Here is an 18,376-nt window from a genome sequence, read left to right on the forward strand (position 1 = left end):
TTGTTTTTTATAAATAAATTAAAAGAATTACAACTTTTTGCTTATTCTCTTCCCATATAGGCTTAACATGTTTTAGAAGTTACACTGGTGGGAGCAGCAGCTCTATCAGCTTAAAGTCTAATCAGTCCCAAAAAAGCCTTTTGTTCTCGCAGCTGTCATTTTGAGCACAGGTGGTATTAATAACACTAACGATGGCTCCATTCTGTTTAAGCATGGCACAGGATACATCCCCCGCGAGTTGGCGCCCCTCAAACCACAAATCCAAGCATTTATTTTGGCTTTTAAGTCGATCCTTTTCCGACAAGTTTGATGCCCAATAAAAAAAGACTCAACATAACTGGCAGAGGTGCAAACAGCTGTGTGTGTAGTTTCCTACAGGTGGTGCTTTTCACCTTCAGACTTCACATGCACAGGCCATCTACGAGTCAGTGTGAGCAAAGCTCTTTATTGCAAAGACAACAAATGGCGAGAAACCGGCAAGTCTAACAACAAACAAACAAACAAACAAAAACTGTGAAGCGTTCCTACACAGAGAAAACATCACGCTGCAAACATTAGAAAGTAAAGTGTATTTATCGATGTATATATTATTGCACACAGACAACATCAGATAAACAAGTGCAGACACACACACACACACACACACACCAGAATTGGGACACAGAGGTGTGTGTTCCTATGTCTGAGTGTTCGCTGTGGGTCTACGCAGAGGGGAAGGTCGTGATGACGTCGTGGCCCTCCGGTGGTCTCATGCGAGCGCGAGCGTGAGTCTCACAGTACAGCTTCCCCTCCACGAAGAAGTAGCCCTTCTGTTTGAGGTTGACGTCACAGTCGGAGCACACAAAGCAACCGGGGTGACGGTATTTGTCTCGCGCCTTGACCACCGTCCCGCTGCGGCATGAAAGACAAAGAGGGAGATGTCAGAAGAAGAATAAATGGCGGTCGTAGTAAAGCCAGTGCAGTGTCACGGGGTATAAATACACCCTCAGTAAACTGGAGTGACCTGAACGCAACACCGAGGCTGCACCAACATTTCAAACACACATCATCATACTATGAACTATTTAACTCCCCTATAGCATTTATAATACCATAATGAACCGTGTAAGATCCTCCTCAAATTTAACATCAATAAACTTTACTTTATACTTTAGATCCACTGTACACACTTTCATTTTTATTTTTTACATTTTCATTTCCTTTATCATTTAAATTCTTAAATGTAATATGCCCTGCTATTTTATTTTATTGTATTGTATATTTGTAAACATGTTTGCTGCTGCTTTAAGAAATTTCAAGAAATTTTAAGAAATATCTTTTCTTATTTTATAAAGTGGATAAGTAAACTAACTAAATTACTCCTCCAATGAAGCATCAGGAATACTTGATTACACAGTCACACATTAATATATGATGTATAATTGTAATGTGTTACTTCTACTAATATATATGTAAAACATATTCACAAGTTTATTATACATAGTTGTGAGTTATTTTACTGTATGTTATCATATTTTCATTGGTTGGCCTTTTTCAGGACTTTTAAAGGCACATCATGCCAACGGAAAAGTGTTTTTTTATCATTTTGTCTTCAAAGTTACTGCGGTCAATAAACAAAAAGGATTCATATGTTTGTGTAAACAATGTAGATTTATGTTACGTGTGTGTGTCATCACGGTTCAATTATGTACAAAATATCTTATGAAGCAGTAATGTTACTTTTAAATTAATGTCCATACAAGTGACAGTTGCTCCTTTACTTCTCCCACCCTTTTTGTTTGCATCCATACATGATTCTTTATTTCCTCCTATATTTAACTCACACAATCCCATTCCCACACTTGTCGCAGATGGGCAGTTTCTGCAGGTTTCCTGTGGGCGCAGTGGGTTTGGTGGCCGGTGCTTTCACCATCCTGGTCATAATGGGACGAGTGCCTGGCCACATGGGAGAGAGACCATCAAAACAACAAACAATACAAACAAAACACTCAAGAGAATTGAGGCAAGGACACATACAGCCTCTTAAAATCCTAATGAATGCCTCTTGTCGGGTATGAGCATATTCCATAACTTTAAATCCTCTCAGGATGCATTTTTACAACGCAATTAAGAGAGGAAACACATGGAGTGCTTTTGTAACAAAGCATTGTGTAGCGTCAACACGACACTACTTGAACACGAGGGCGGGCCGTAACTATATATTGTGTAGCTTACTGTGCACATTATGAATCATGCAGGGTCAAAATATTGCATATGTGATTCAAACAATAGTGTTACACTTCATCTGTGGCCCAAAGAACAATAGCATCTATATAACCGTTTATGCCACAGTTAAGAGGTCGTCAAATGAGCAACGTGGTTCAGTAAATTCAACTGTAGTTGCAGCGGGTTGTCGGTTCGATTCCCCGGCTCTTCTTGTCCACATGTGTCCTGATGTGCGTACAGCTGTGAATAGCTTTTTGAAAAAAGGAAGATATCTGAAACATTTGCTGCTGCAATTGATGAAATAGCTCAAACTCCATCCCTCATCACTTCAGAGGGAAATGTAGTAAGAATTAAACCTTCTACACGGCAACGATGGCGTTCCTAACAAAACAACACAAAGAACTGCGGCTCACGAAGAGGTCATTGCAGTAGTAATTTAAAATCTTTTCAATACCAAAAAACACTTTGCTTCACATTTAAAGTATTTTTGTTTTCACATTAAATACACATTAATGTAAAAATATATATAAATAATCAAGTGTAGGTGATTGCATCTTTTTTTCCAACTGAGACCAGAGAAAATAATTAATACAAACATATTCATGTGTAAAAGAACCAAAATGGTTGTAACTTTTACCCCTTACTCAAAAATAAAAAGCACATTATAAAAATGTGTTCCCGTGGCCTTTAAAACATCTTCGTACTATAAGGCATTAAGTTCGTCTGTCAGTAAGAATACAAACATGCGTCTCCATCTGTCATCCTTTCAACCTGTGAGATGTTTTTGAGTATGAGAGGAAGACGAGGCGCTCACCGTCGCTGTCGACAAAGTCCTGCAGCGCTCGGAACGAGCCGGACTGCCGCGGCTCTTGGGGTTCCTCATGGTCTCTCTGTAACATCTGGTACACGTCAGAATCCTCGATGTTGGCCAAAATCCTGGTGCTGAGCAGCACACACACACGGTTTTTAAAAAAGTCAGAAACATAAAAAATCTAAATCACTATACTTGGAGCTCCAAGCTCTTGATAATGTTATATTTTGTAATTACATAACATATATTGTTAAAATACTCATCAATATTATACAGTCATATCTTATGTCTATTAATTTTGTATTCATTTCATAGAGTATTGCGAAATTGTAATATTATATATAGGTGGAGGCTTAAATTAAGCCCAGTGAGTTTTCTGCCTCTTCCTGCACCGTGATATGATTAATATTTGTTATGTTTGTGAATTTTTTGTGTGCAAATTGTGCAAAATAAACAAAAATAAACTCATGCCAAATATAAAAAATCTTTCAGACAAAAAGCAAAGTAAAAAGTTTAAAGATTTCCACAAAGTGTGAAGTTGCATAAAATGAAATACTAAATATACGTAGTTGTAATACAGCACTGCTACTATCTAGCAATTTTCAAATATGATTCGACAGTGATGAATTCGACGTCTTCTTCCCAGACCACTGAGTCAGTTTTATGAGGAGGGATTCATGCTCGTGGCAGAGATGATGCATTGAAGTCTTAACTGCAGCGATCAGGTGAGAAGCCCCAGCTGCAGACTACAGAGCTACAACACGCTGACTCAGCCTTAAAAGGAGAAGGACAAGGTCTGGATGCTGAACGTGGGGCGAGGAAGAAAATTCACGAGCTGGACCGCAAAAAGAAATAGAAGATGGAAAGAGTCTGTTTCAGACATGTGGGAATATTTTCTTTCATTAAATCGGGTTCTGTTAAATAAATATCGTCTCTCGTTGGTTGGTTATGGTGGTCATAAATACATTACCGTGAAATCAGAGTGATGTTGTAATGGCTGACCAGACGTAGCTTTGATATGATTTATGTCATAATTTATTTACCATGATTCGTTCCTGTGGGAATATGTTCTCCGTGCGACACGCTGTATATCAGGTCGCCCAATGAGGGGGGGGGGGGGGGGGCTGAAGGTCAGTTCTGTGAATAAATATGCTATTTTTTATCAATAATAAGCTAACCTTGGGTTTATATGATTTCATCACAGCGTAACCTCATTTAAATAATAGATTGGCTGAAAGTAAGAAGATCTATTTATTTAAGTCTATAATTAAGCAAAACAAATAAAAACATATATACATAAATAATTGTTCATTTCAGTCAGATGAAAAAAGCAACGTGAAAATCGATTTCATAAACATAAACAAATTGCTTAAATATATGTATATATATATATATATATAACACAATACGCATTGTTATTTGGTTGATAAAAAATTCAAATGTTTGCTAGTTTTGAGTTTATAATAAAACTCATATATCAGTGAAAGTTCCTCACTGGAAACATGTGACAACATTTTAATTTATTAGGACATTAGAGCCGGCTGACTGTCTCACATATATTTATTCCCCATACGGATTCTCCTGTTGAAGATATCGCAGCAGACCGAGTGAGAGCCATCACCTGTCGGCCTTGGGGAGAACCAGGCCTCGGATCTGGCCCTCCATGGCGTCCTGGATGTTGCCTGAGGAGTAGAGGCCTATCGGGGTGTTGTAGGCGCTGCTGACCACCTGGTGCGTGTCGTCGATGTTCGCCGCCGCGACAAACGGCTGAGCTTTCCGGTTGTAAGCCGTGCCGATGGGTTTAAACTCCTGAGGGGAGGAGAGAAGGAGGCGAGGCCGTGGGTCGAGATCGATTATCTTTTTTTAATTTTTTTTACGAATGTGAGGTTACAAACCTGCTGTTCTGCTTCGAGGTTCATCTTATACGGGAGAGCTTTACCCTCCTCCACGACACGTGGGGACCACAGTCTGGATTCATTCCTGGAGATTATGAAAACAGATTCTGGTCAGAAGGTCACCACAACATTACTGATGGCTGTAGAAAGAGACTCTGTTTGAGTTGTGTACGATCCTAACCTAGAAAATAGGAAAAAATAGGTTTAAACATCGGCTCACATGTTGGCCTTTAGTGTAAAGTGACACAATTAAGGTCGTTTTTCTAATGTACCGTTGGATACTACTGTCCCATAATGCAGCCCACAAAAGAAAAGGTGGAAAAGATTTGAACTAAATTCAGGTTAAAAGTTTGTTTTCTCCAACAGCCATTTGACCAATGTCAGCACAATTCAAAACAGAGTAATATGTACAGCTGTATAATGCCATGATTTATTTTGTATTTATTTTTGGTATGATTTTAATGATTTTACGATGAGGCCTATGTATGATCGTAACCAGTATGTTTATTGCTTTTTATGATGTTTTTATGATGACGGTTAAAATGCAGCCTTAGCTCAGACTGACACATTTACCCCTGTTCAAATAAATAAATAAATGAAAATAAATTAAATGTAGAGCAACAACACAGAGCGATAGACACATCTGAAGGGTTGTGAGATATGATTGACAGGCTTATTATCCGACCTTCATTCCTGGACAATGGCCTCCAACATGAACACTCACACAACGAAAACACTCCCGGTGACGACTTACATCCAACCGAGACGACCGGGGATCACAAGTAGAGAATGCTTTGTTTTAAAGGGCTCTAACACACACAGGCTCCGCCTTCTGCTGGACGCCCTGGGTAATCCTCTCCTCCAATCAGAAGCGACCGTTATTCAAAACCTGGAGATCTTACCCCAGCCGCTGCATCCGGTCTAATCTGTGGTTGGCGGTGAAGACGGCGGCACTGTGTCGTCGGTGTCCGGTCCCTCGGCCTCTCCCCACAGAACCTCACCCCCGAGGCTTGTCGGGAGGCTAACTCCTCCTACATTTTCACACGTGCTCCTGCTCGGAGGAGAGTATTACCTACATAGTCCGGTCCAGGTCTCGGCCGGTGCTCATAGACAAACCATTGGGAACCAGAGCTGCACAGTATCAGCATGTATGATGGGGATGTAGGCTAATGTATTATATTCTAATACGCTGTGCAGGTGTCGCCACCACCTGTTGGTGAGCATGCTTTGCGTTGCTTCTGACCTTTCAATAGTCAGGCTGAGCTGACGGGTGGACTCTTTGATCTTGTTCTGGGCTTCGCAGTGCAGCAGGTCCGTGGCCTGGACGCCCTCGATGGCCAGGATCACGTCTCCGGCACACAAGTTGGCTACGGCGGCCTTACTGCCGGGGGTGATCTGGAAGGAAAGAATATATATGTAGAACATGAAACATAGACACACACAAAAAAGAAAGAAAAAAAACAGAGATTTCGAGATAATAATAATTTTGAGTTTCAACAACTAACACAAATATCCCTTGCTCAAAGTCATGGAAACCCCTGTTTTGCATATTAGGAGAAGCAAAGGGAAATTAGTCTGCTGTTTACACTTGTTTTGTTTATCTTATTGAAGTTATTTTGGTTAGTTAGTCTTGTATTAGGCTATACTTCCACGAGTCCATTTCATCTAAAGGTTTATGTTTTACTAAAATAATAATTCAAGCCTGTTAGCAATAAATTCCTCTGTGATTAAAACACTGTATAATTTAATCTGCGGCTCTGGAAGAGCCCTACTGGTAAATTCTTCTTCCATTATCTTTGTCAATTTATTGTGAATAAAAGATGGAGCTGGAGTTACTGACATGAGAATGACTCGAAAGCGATGTCGACTGGTTTCTCGAGACGGGAAGAAACACAATCCCATCCCAAGGTGGGGCATCATTGTGAGAAGATAAAATAAGTGAATCCTTTATTAGCTCTGGTTCTCCATCACTGGCGCAAGTCACCATGCTGGCATCACGAGGGTCTCTCCGGCCTGAATACTGCTGCGCAATACAAACACAGACTCCACAACAGAAAAGGCCATTCATTACATAAATATACCTTATCCCCCACACACACATGCATTGGTATGCGTGCATGTAAACTGCTGCTCCCTCGTCATGGAGATGAAGTCAACACTGCGCTTGCTTTCCCACTAAGTGACAGCATCCAGATGGAATATGTATCTGGCTGGCCAGGAAGTGACTGAGATGAATAGGAACTCCCAGAGAGCCACCGGGATAAGAGAGGGATAAGGGAGGGGGGGGGGTTTACAGAAAAATACCGTAGGAGGCTACTTCAAACCCCGACTGCACATTCCCGCACCACGTGGGCCGTGACCTATGCTCAGCCGGATTGCATTACGGGACACGGCTACCCCGACATGTTGCATTGAAGCTCGAATGAGCTCATCGGCCTCTAAATAGCTCAGGATGAAAGTAGCTGAGGGGATGGCTCGTGCTGCCAGAGAGGGAGCAGTGATTCACAGTGGAGGGTTGGGGGGGTCTTACTGTATGCTTTACTGCCCCGACGTCCGTTACCCGAATCTGTGCACCGCTCGGCTTTTTAATTGGATTCTTTCGGTTACACGCAGCTCAGTTGTCATGTCAAACATTCGCCTTGGTTTGAATTACTGCTTTCTTCTTTTTCTTCTCTGCTCCACCTTTCAACCCCCATTTATTTCCTTTTCCTTCCTTCTTTAATCGCCCAGGCAAATATATATATATATATATATATATATAAATACAGAAATGTTAAATAGTACATTGCAAACATACTATCAAAGAATTGTACTTTCTGGAAATATATAACAAGTACACTAAAGTCACACTTTCACCAATTTTAAAATGTCAACTTTTAACACGCTTATAATAAGAATTGTACTGTAGTATACTTTTTTATAATATATTATAGAAAAATATACTTTAAGTGTAAGTTCTGTGCAATTACTTAAATCTACTTCTTTAAACTTCATATTTCTTTGTATATTTACAAATGTATGCTCTAAATTAGCATTCAAACAATGTATTTAAAGCACATTTAATAAATACAGAGCTTAAATATCCAAAAAAATTTGTAATTAGTAAATAAACTGATTCATGCTATTATTTTTAGATATTGTAAACCATGATCTGCTGAAGCTGAGGAAAAAGAAACAAGATCAATATAAATTGACAGAAATATAGAAATATGGGCATATTTAGTTTTGTAAGTAACACGCGACGTAAGAACGAATGAAGCGAGGGATTAATTTCAGAAATAATCTTTCCATTAAGAACCAATCTGGCAGGTCACGATGTTATGTATTTATTAAAGCTGCTACTGTATTTAAAGCTGCATTCATATCACTCTTTCAACAGTGTATCAAATGACTATTTGAAAAGTAAAAAGGGATCATTGGTGACACACTAATTATGAACTCCTGTCCCCAGAGAGTGAGACGAGTGGACAGGGTGGAGCAACACGCTGCTAAAGAGACAGTGGAGGGACGGTGGAGACCAAAACAAAGCTAAAAGTGGCCCAAAAACATATAATATATATTTTTTAACAGTTTAATACAACGTTAAAGTTGGGAAACTCACAAGAGACGGATTATAAAATGGATAGAGCAGAGGCTAAAGCACGTCTCCACACATTATCCTTCTTCTATAGGAGAAGAACAACTCTGTGGCTTGATTGTATTTCTCTAAACCAATCAAAATACTCTGAGTTAATTAAGCCCACAATGCAGTGAAATATGATAACACAGTCTACTACTGGCGAATCATACGCTTCCCATAATAGAACTAAATGGCAAAGTCTGCCTGGTAACTGAGTCATCAAAGGCTCATGTTTTTAATGCAGGCTTGAGGCCTTCACACAGTTCTGTACGATTAATTGGCACGTCATACATCTTTCTGAACTGTTGCTTTCAAATACTTTCACACAAATGCAACGTGCCATTAAAGCTAAATGTCTCCCAAATCAAGGCATCAACCAATCACAAGAGCTGACCTCAGACAGGCTGTTCTGGATCAATACGATCCTCTGATTGGTCATCTGCCTGCATGAATCTATTCAGACTTTTAATAGAAAAAGTGTTGCAACTGTAGCAAATGTGCATCTCTGCCAGTAAGAATAGTTTCAATGCAACAAAAAAAATCTCTCTCTATATGTATATTTTCCAAAGACCTTAATCGTTATCGATGTATAATCTCCACGCTCGAGCTAAAAAATAACTCCGATGACATCACCGGGGTTTATTTTCTCCCGACAGAGGACCGTAAGCAACTGTTTCCTCGCGCCCAGGACCAGGGAGATCCAATAAAGGGATCTCGACGCTGCTTTGGGCGCCGCGCCTCTTTCAGGCCGCCGTCGGCCGAGGGAAACGATGATTATCGCTCGTGTTTACTTTCCCTCGAGCAGCTGGGAACACCGAGAGGAGGACGTGCCTGACCAAAAATGGCAGTGAAGGAAGACACTTGTGTTTAAAAGCAGCCGGATGGTTCAGCGACTTTAGTCGGGTGTATCGGAGCTTTTCACTTTTCTGTCCGCATCCCCCCCCCCCGTATAAGTACATTTTTAAAGACATTTGCTTCTTGTGTTCCTCTCGTGTGGTTCACCCCCCCCAGATTCCTCTCCTCTCGTCACATGTCCGCTAACACAACAGCTGAGGGGTTATGGGACGGAGCCACTGGTTTGGAGACCTTTGTATCCTTTTAGTCCCCTAGTTCCTGAGGTCTTCTCCTAAATATAGACGGACATAACCCCAAAAAAACGAGCGGGATTACCGGGCCTCCTCTCCTGAGCCCGTGTGACCTTTCACCACGGAATAACACGCCACTGTTCTCATTCAGCGTGTTTACTTCAACTTCCTCCAGGTAGCCTTCTTCGCGTTGTCGGGTGTTCATCCCCAGCGGTAGAACTCACCTCAGCCTAATGGTGCTAATGTTGTTGTTGTTGCTAAGCGCTGTGTTCCGATTCCGTTCCGTTTCCCTCGATGTTTTCGTCGTCTCCCCGTAATGCGGAGGCGCACAATCTCATGAGCTACTACCTCGCGGCTGCTGGACACAACCATTCAGGGTCTATTTTGGGTATTTCTTCATAAACTGACTTTGCAGTTTTTCTCTCATTATGAATTCATCTTTTTGTGCTAAGCTAGGCTAACCGGCGACATAATTTCCCAAAGTGGCGTTCGATCGTCTCGCGTAACTCTGCCCGAGAAAAGGGTGTGTTGAACGACCCCTTTAATGAAATGGGATACTTTTGTATCAGTCACAGTTTTTAAAAAAAAACGATTCAGTCAATTTGTTTAAACAGGAAATACCAAATTAGTGTCAGGAAATCATCTCCTCATCAACGGAAGCTAAATTCCATCTGAATGTGCAGTCGGGGCTCATCTGTGTGCGTTGGCAGAGATCTCTGGATCGACCAAAGGGCCTGAAGGTCGCTTCTCTAATGACGATGACACGAGGCGTGATGCTGACACACTGAGCTCATCTTCTCCAGTCGAGACACATACATTTTTTACAAATAACAACAACTCCTTTTCCCTCCGTGTTTCCCACCAGTTCGTTTGTTAGAATTGATTCTCACACTGCCCTCCTTTTATATACTCTGTTCTGAAATCCACTCGATGACACAATTGAGTGTGTGCGGGCGCGCTTGTGTGTCTGTGTGTGTGTCTGTGTGTGTGTGCATGTCAGAGTACAGTGTAAGCTGCTATTTGTATCTCAGCCTCTCGCGTTCACTGTGGCACAGGTGCCGGCCTCGCACCCAGACAGAAAACACAATGTCGGGTCACACCGACTCCTCCGGACCGGACCGCCGGACGGATTAAAAGACCGTTCACATTTCACACGCTCGGCTTCTGACAGCAGAGACGTTGTCACATGCTTGATAATCAAAAGGCCGAGAAATCTGTCCCCAAAAAGAGTTGGTGCATTCATCAAGTTATGGCGAGGATTGTTTAATCGAGACCTCCCCGCCACTCGCTCACTCACCCTGGAGATGGTCAGGGGCTGGCTGAAGTCCTTTCCTCCGGCCAGGCGGAACCCCCAGGGGGCCGGGCCGTGCAGCACGACTTTGAGTGGCATGACCCCTTCGATGTCCCTCCGGCTGTCGGAGAACAACACGCTGCGGGGGAAGCGAGTCGAAGAGCAAAGGGATGGAGAAGTGGACCCGTGTGGGTGGGGGCAGGGGGAGGAGAGTGAGAGAGACCCCACCCCAGAAGGGGAGTAATTGGTCAGATTTGGGGAACTGGCTCAAACACGGTCCGACCAGCACTCGCTTGCCAGTTTTCCTATTTCTGTCGAGCACTTTTACTCATTTCTTCTTTTCTCCGTTACTAATTCTCTCTCAGAATATTTATATTTATATATCAATATCGTGCCGGTTAAATTAGCTGTGAGTACCTACATGGGCACTGGTAGACAGTTAGGATGTAAACCAGCTCTCTCTCTCTCTATCTCTCTCTCTATCTCTCTCTCTCTGACGGGTCTTGCTGCTCCTGTCCTTATTTGGGTGTGGAGGCCCAGCTCCACTCGGAGGCCCTGGACATCCCACACAGGCACATTCCAGCCTTATTGATCTGGACAGGACCCGGAGGACTCTCACCCGGGAGGACTCTCTCTCCGGTGGACTCTCTCTCCCCGGGGCTCATCAACGGTCCGGCTTCACCACGTCATCTCTCTTCATCCGTGTCAGAAACTGGACCCGTGTTGACCCCTCAGATTGGTAGTTATTATTTCGCCTCCCAAAATAAGTCCTCCCATCTACAAACACCTTTTTCCCTCATTTCCCTTTTTCAGTACTCGTTCCCTCTGTGACTTCACACGTGCAACGAAGCAAATGCAGAAGGACAGGTAGTTTCTGCCTTTCTTTGATCCCATTTCATATTGTGAGTATCGTCTGTGCTGTCAAAAGATGAATGTAGATTGTTTCTCTCTGCTATAAACTCTCATATCAGCCCCCTCCCTTCCCCCTCCTGTTTTAATCCACAGCTGAAAATAGTCCCCAACAAATACATGATTTACTCTTGTTTGAGTAATATTTTACATAAAACATGATATATGAATGTGTTGTTCTGTTGGTCTATGCCTTATGTAGAACATTGTTGAGGATCTATAAAAGCACTTTATCAATTTAAGTATTATTATTATTATTATTATTAATGCTGCTCAAATCAGTGCAGCCGTTGAGAAAAGGACCGCCACTGGAACCAGATCGGTTTCCTAATAGGAATAAAGCTACAGGACAGAGTTTATTCCGACAGTACTCAGACGGTCCGATGAACTGATGTTTTTGTTGTAACTTGGACCGCTGGTGGTCAGCAATAACAAGGTTTTAGATTTAAAAGATAACCTGCAACTCTGTGGAGCGTGAAATGTTTTGATTTTTGCACACCGCTGCCCCCTAGAGTCCATGTGTGGAACTGTGTGAAGAGAGAACGTCACCTTGGTGCATCAAATAAAAAAAATCATGTAGGAAAGGGTTTAAAATCTGTGAATCTTAACCTTTTTAAACACAAATGAGATTTTTCTTTCTCCGTCATCAACGATTGAAGTCGTCTGCCTGTTAAGCCGAGAGGACGAAATAATTTGAGATATTTCATCTACCAGCTGGGTTTTATTAGCAATACAGCCCCATAAAATCATCCAAGAAATGCTAAGATATTGTAGAAATACTTAGGTCCAAGAGTGTGCATCGAATTTGATATTAACACCAATAACATATAAGATTCACATTTTCATTACACGTATAAACATAGCAGGAGTCAAATCCAATGTCTTCAATCCAAATGTGTTCTTCGTGTTGTATCAAAGGCGGAGCAGAGCGTCTGTGTGTGTGTTCTCTGCACACCTTCCTGACGCTTTCTACGCTATATACGCATAAACTAAAGTTGTCGCATCACAGAAGAAGTTTACATCTACGTACATGGCTAGTAAATCAGTGAGTTGGATGTAAGGCAGCGATCACCGACTCTACTCACTAACGACAGTTTTAAATATGCGATTAAAACAACGGAGATCTGAAGGAAGAAAACAAATTATAATAATAACTTTGAAAAAAAAGAGGTGGAAATTAGCACCACTGATGAAGAATGTGAAGAAAGAAGAGGAAACCAAATATGATGGTGGGTGAGAAAAAGCTGACTTTATGTAGCAAGTGGATGTTGGCCATTTTTCATCTCATACAAAAGGCTTACAAAAACACAGCAGACACACACACATACACACACACACACATACACACACAGTGTCCTCACACCAAATGCATTAGTGGACGACGGGGTGACGTGAAGGACGGTGAATGATAAAACAAAAATATATATCATAAGGTGCTTTAACAATTGTTTTGTTGTCCATGTGAAACACACAACATGAGAAAAATAAAAACACAAACGTCGTAGTCGCCGAGCACGACGAACTAAATAAAAAAGGGGCCCGATAATAAACCGCGTACGACGTGAAAACGGCGAACCGCTCGCTCTGAAGCTTTTAGGAGACGCCTCCAAAGCGTTTGATGAAATGCGTCTGAATTTCGAAAAAGCGCGACGCCGCTCCGACCGTCGCTCGAATAAATATAATACCTAAAAGGTCGCTCGCCTCTTCGCACGTCGAACTTCGTCCCGAGGCGTTGGTCGTGACGTCCTGCGTGTCGAATCTGAAGTGAAACTTGAGATCAGAACAATCAGGACAATCGTGTTCAACGTTTCGCTAAAGTGCATCAACCCTGGTGTGAAGATGAAGAACCGTTAAAGACTCCGACGTCGGGTCTAGACAGCAGGTGGAAGGCCAATGATACTTTACACACTTCCTCCGTTTGCAATATTTGAAATGACTGCGTGATGATTAGTGATCAGCTTTCATATCCCCAAAATTCCCACAACTCACGTTGCTTCTCCACTTCCTTTTCCCTGAAACATCCCTTCGACTCAGTCGGGGTACGACCCGCTGGTTCTACGACTTTCTCTGCACTCCGTGTCTCTGGGGATATTTGTAATTGAACACTGACATGAAACGTAACAAGTGTTGTTTTTTTTAAAGTGTGAGACAATTAAAAATAATTAGAGAAAGAGGTGAGCGAGGTGATCGAACTGCCCTTTAAAGGAAAGAAAAGCCTGTTTTCTATCATTTGACTCTTCGCAAAAAAAGCTCCTTCGATGTGCTTTCCGTCCCGGTCGAAGGTGAAAGGTCTCCGACTGGAGCACAAAGTCTGGGTTCTCCGTGATAGAAAAAAAAGGATAAAAAGAGAAGATAAAAAAAGAAAAGAAACACCATTATTGGAAGGAAGTCTTCCATTAGAGACGGCTAGTTAGAGCTAACGGTTGTGTCCGCGTGAAGCCGACGAGCCACACGTACAGCTCAGGCGTGCGACGGGTCTCTCCGGGAGGCGGCGTCCTGCCGGGTGCTGTGCTGAGGGGGGGGGGGGCGAAGGACGTGTCGCAGAAAGGGGCGGAGCCGGCGGTTGTGGAATCATCATTATAGCGGCTTCACGTAGTTTCCTGGGAAGGTTCCAAACAACTTGCTCCGTCGAGAGGTCCCTTCAGAGAGCGGAGGGCAAAACAATGACATCGTCAGGGCTCGGAGAAACTTGGCAGTAGCTGGCACTCATGTTATTAATAATAATAATATACACTTTTATTAATCCCCAAGGGGAAATTAGAGCTCGCTGCCATGTGGAACGCCGCCAGAGCGGGGGATCAAACACGAGTCCCACGGGAACATCTTAGGAGGGCAAAGTTTACCCCGAAAAAGAATGTTTCAGATTAACAAACACATTCTCGGGGCTATCAGACCTGATCAGCTGTGAAGGATAACGATGACATCACAGTGGAGTCACACCGCCATCTAGTGGACTTTTTCTATAGCCGGTAACAGCTTCTATTGGACCAGCTGAGGTACAGTTGTTGCTCAGCTGTTGTGACGACTGTAACGACCCTGTTATAACGCCTCTCACCAACAAACCAGCCATCGTCACACTTCTCCATCACGTCCACGACGTCGCCCTCCTTCAGCTCCAGCTCGTCTTCGTTGCGGGGCATGTAGTTGTACACGGTCTGGTACCTGCGTGAGGGAGAGTGACGGTGAGCCGACGCTCGAGTCTTTGTTATCGGTTCTGTACCGACCGTGATCTTTTTTTTCTTTTCTCTCCCTCGTTTTTGTCTAACCCTCCTGTTACCTTTAGGGTCAAATTTTTTTTTTTTTCCAAATCTTTTTGATTGGATTTTTGACAGACATCACAATAACGATACAGTAGGTATACAACGTAGAAAAGATGGTCTGTAGGAGAATTGCATAGTTACCCCATCCATCCCACCCTCCCCCCACCCTCACCCCTATGGTCACAAAAAAACAACAACATAACAAACAAAAAAGACATAACAAACAAGCGAAAAAGAAAGGGAATTAAATAAAAGGGGGTCAAAATTACATGAAATAAAAATACGGGTGCTTCTTCATATTAATAGTCAATAAGAGTAAACAGAGAAAGCAAATAGAGTAATGATCAGTGTATTAAGGAGACAAGGAAAGGGGAATTGAAAAGTCTCTCCCTCCCACCAGATTTGATTCACACCTCATCAGCATCAGGGTTAATCGTAAGGTCATTGATTAGCAGTAGTAAGGGAGTCCAGGTCTTGTGGAAGAGTGTCAGGGATCCACCTTTAGGGTCAATTTGACCCCATTCAATGTTTAACCCTCCTGTTACCTTTAGGGTCAATTTGACCCCATTCAATGTTTAACATCGGTGTTCTTTGGGGTCAATTTGACCCCAGGCTGTCAAACATATAAGAAATATCAACTTTATTTATATATTTAAAGGGCTATTTAGGTAGTCAACAAACAAACATAAAGTACCTCACACTTAAACTTGGGAAACAATATTAATTCTAATAATTTTCTGGAGGTTTTAATCGCTGGGGTCAAATTGACCCCGAGGGTAAAATATGTCAGTAAATGTGAAGCTAACAGGAGAGTTAAACGTTATACGAATAAAGCAAATGTAAAAACGTACACTTGACATGGTTTTGAAAAAGTATTTCTTCATTACAATGAGAACAATAACTTACGGGTCTCCTCCACCGTGGAGAGCATCATGGACCAATCGCTGTGAGGCAGACAGAAACAGACGGAAAGTCAAAATCGTACATTTTAAAAAGGCTTTTTGTAGAAGATGTCACACGGAGAGACGAGTCCCAGGCGGTCGCTCGTGATGAATAAAGTGTAATATACCGAAAACAAACAGAAATAGAATAAAACTCCAAGCGGAAACACGACTGATGATCCTTTAAGGAAAGTGACGCCACGCTGTCGTGTGTATGCGTCGTGATCAGTGAGGGATGCTGTGCGTATTTCTAAAAGACGTCCTTCCTGCACGGGGACAAGAGTACAGGCGGAGCACGGTGAAAAGGAAGACATGCCCCCCTACCCTTCGACCTCTAATGTGGGACAGGTAGGACCTCCGGGACAAGATTGGGCTACGAGGAGGTTTACCACCGACGACTGCATCCTGCTCAACAGGCGGAGAGACCACAAGACAACACAACACACACCGGTGATCTTCGACAGTGAAAACGAGTCGGCGGCCTTCGCGACGTTAGCTAAATGCACGACGAGCACGATGGCTAACGGCATGCTGCAAAAAAAAAGCACCACCCGGCGCCATGCAGACGGCGAGGAGCAGCCCCCCTGAACACACCGCAGCCAACAACCAACAACCAAGAGTGTCCTCCGCTGTCCAGGGTTCCCACGAAAGAGATCTGGAGACAGCGTTTAGGGGGCGGGGCCACGTCGCTCAGTGGCACAAACCCCCCCCCCCCATAAAATAGAGCATAAAATGAACTGCACTGCATGAACGAGCCCAAAGAGCGAGAGGGTTTTAAGACCTGTTGATTTATATAAAGGTCGTTCAAGTGTTCGTCCTGCAAAGTTAAGCCCATGGCTTCACGTACGTTGCACTTCCATAGCTTAACCACCGTGTCAGATTAGCTTCGAAGCCCCGCCCCTCTTCCTATACAGTTTAAGGCAAATTAGATTTAGGACTTTTTAAGTGATCTAATTCCACTCAAATTCCACTTTGCATTGATCAAAATGCACCATTCCTCTCAAACGTTGCCTGGTAACGGAACATATGTGCGAGATTATAAATTGTAAAAAAAACCATTCAGAAAATTCCTATGTCTCGTTGAAAGATCCGTAAAACATTTTTTTTCCCCCTTAAGGTTTTATGTTTTCGATTTATGAATTCAATGCATCTTGGGTTGTGTTTGAGGATCCGGGGATGGCCTGATGAATCACACATACATGGCCGTGCACAAACGTCTGTTAGCGCGCAGCACGTAGTCTCAGCCACGGCTGCAACCATCGTTGTTATTTTTCATATCTGTTAATCTATTGATTAATCGTCTTAAAAAGTCCACAAATAGTCGGCCAAAAAACACAACCTGGTAAATTGTGATGTACAGTCAGACAATTTACAAGAAACAAAGAAAATGCAACAAATCGGAACATTTTGCTGAAATACCAGAAACGGTTAATCTGACGTAAAACATTTTCTGTCAATGGATTAGTTGACGGATCACTTCAACCTCAACCTCAGCTTCAGCCTCAACCTCAGCTTCAGCTTCAACCTCAGCTTCAGCCTCAACCTCAACCACAGCTTCAGCTCGACACATTCATCGTTAGAGAGCGGCATCACTCCTCGGCCCCTGGCACCGCACACATGACCTAATTCAGCGGCACGGCGTCAACATTCCAGCGTTACCTTCACCTTCGGGGACCTACATCCTGGAGGAGGAACAGTGGGGGGGGAGCGGGGGGAGGGGAGGGGAGGAGAGGCGGGTTTAGGGGGAGTCAGGGAGGGGAAGGGAACGGGCGACCCCGAGCCGGGGCCCGATGTGACCGGGCGAGACAGACGGAGAGCGCCGGACGGGACTTTGGGAGAACGGTGAGAGGAGGGGAGGGGAGGAGGAGGGGAGGAGGAGGAGGAGGGGAGCGGCGATGTCATGAGGGATGGGGGACGAGGGGAGACGGGGGGATGTGTGGGAGGGATGCAGCTATGATGCTGCTGCGACCGCGAGGAAGAGGACGCAGAAGGAGTCAAGGAGGAAGACGAAGAAGGAGTAAAGGAGGAAGTAAAAGACGAAGGAGTAAAGGTAGAAGAAGAAGGAGTAAAGGAAGAAGTAGAAGAAGGAGTAAAGGAAGAAGTAGAAGAAGGAGTAAAGGAAGAAGATGAAGAAGGAGTAAAGGAGGAAGTAAAAGACGAAGGAGTAAAGGAAGAAGTAGAAGGAGTAAAGGAGGAAGTAGAAGAAGGAGTAAATGAAGAAGATGAAGGAGTAAAGGAGGAAGTAAAAGACGAAGGAGTAAAGGAAGAAGTAGAAGAAGGAGTAAAGGAGGAAGTAGAAGAAGGAGTAAAGGAAGAAGTAGAAGAAGGAGTAAATGAAGAAGATGAAGGAGTAAAGGAGG

The 18,376-nt window shown here is 43.1% G+C and overlaps 2 protein-coding genes across 2 annotated transcripts in view; both read right to left on the reverse strand.

Annotated features, from left to right (window-relative positions):
• Positions 1–419: 419 nt before the first annotated feature.
• LOC130190713 (PDZ and LIM domain protein 3-like) lies at positions 420–11,087 on the reverse strand. Its single transcript, XM_056410262.1, has 7 exons — positions 10,913–11,087; positions 6,155–6,306; positions 4,912–4,996; positions 4,638–4,825; positions 3,020–3,147; positions 1,824–1,935; positions 420–891 (listed from the first exon to the last, which is right to left on the reverse strand). Exons 1-7 carry the CDS (start codon positions 11,003–11,005, stop codon positions 702–704), a joined length of 948 nt encoding a protein of 315 aa, XP_056266237.1. The 5' UTR covers positions 11,006–11,087; the 3' UTR covers positions 420–701.
• Positions 11,088–13,044: 1,957 nt separating this feature from the next.
• Positions 13,045–18,376, reverse strand: part of sorbs2a (sorbin and SH3 domain containing 2a) — a 52,612-nt gene continuing 47,280 nt past the window's right edge. The window contains exons 30-32 of the mRNA XM_056408722.1: positions 15,982–16,019; positions 14,871–14,977; positions 13,045–14,454 (exon numbers count right to left, since the gene is read on the reverse strand). Of these exons, the coding sequence (XP_056264697.1) occupies positions 14,393–14,454; positions 14,871–14,977; positions 15,982–16,019 (207 nt within the window). The 3' untranslated portion in view covers positions 13,045–14,392. The remainder of the gene's footprint in view (positions 14,455–14,870; positions 14,978–15,981; positions 16,020–18,376) is intronic.

The sequence above is a fragment of the Pseudoliparis swirei genome, chromosome 24 (assembly GCF_029220125.1).
Source record: "Pseudoliparis swirei isolate HS2019 ecotype Mariana Trench chromosome 24, NWPU_hadal_v1, whole genome shotgun sequence".
NCBI classification, from domain to species: Eukaryota; Metazoa; Chordata; class Actinopteri; order Perciformes; family Liparidae; genus Pseudoliparis; species Pseudoliparis swirei.

Coding starts and splice junctions, on each gene's coding strand:
- LOC130190713 (XM_056410262.1), bottom strand. CDS start 11,005: ATGCCACTCAAAGTCGTGCTGCACGGCCCGGCCCCCTGGGGGTTCCGC. Junction 6,307..10,912: donor AGCCCCTGACCATCTCCAGG/GTGAGTGAGCGA, acceptor CTTTCCTTCCAG/ATCACCCCCGGCAGTAAGGC. Junction 892..1,823: donor AAGTGTGGGAATGGGATTGT/GTGAGTTAAATA, acceptor TTCATGCCGCAG/CGGGACGGTGGTCAAGGCGC.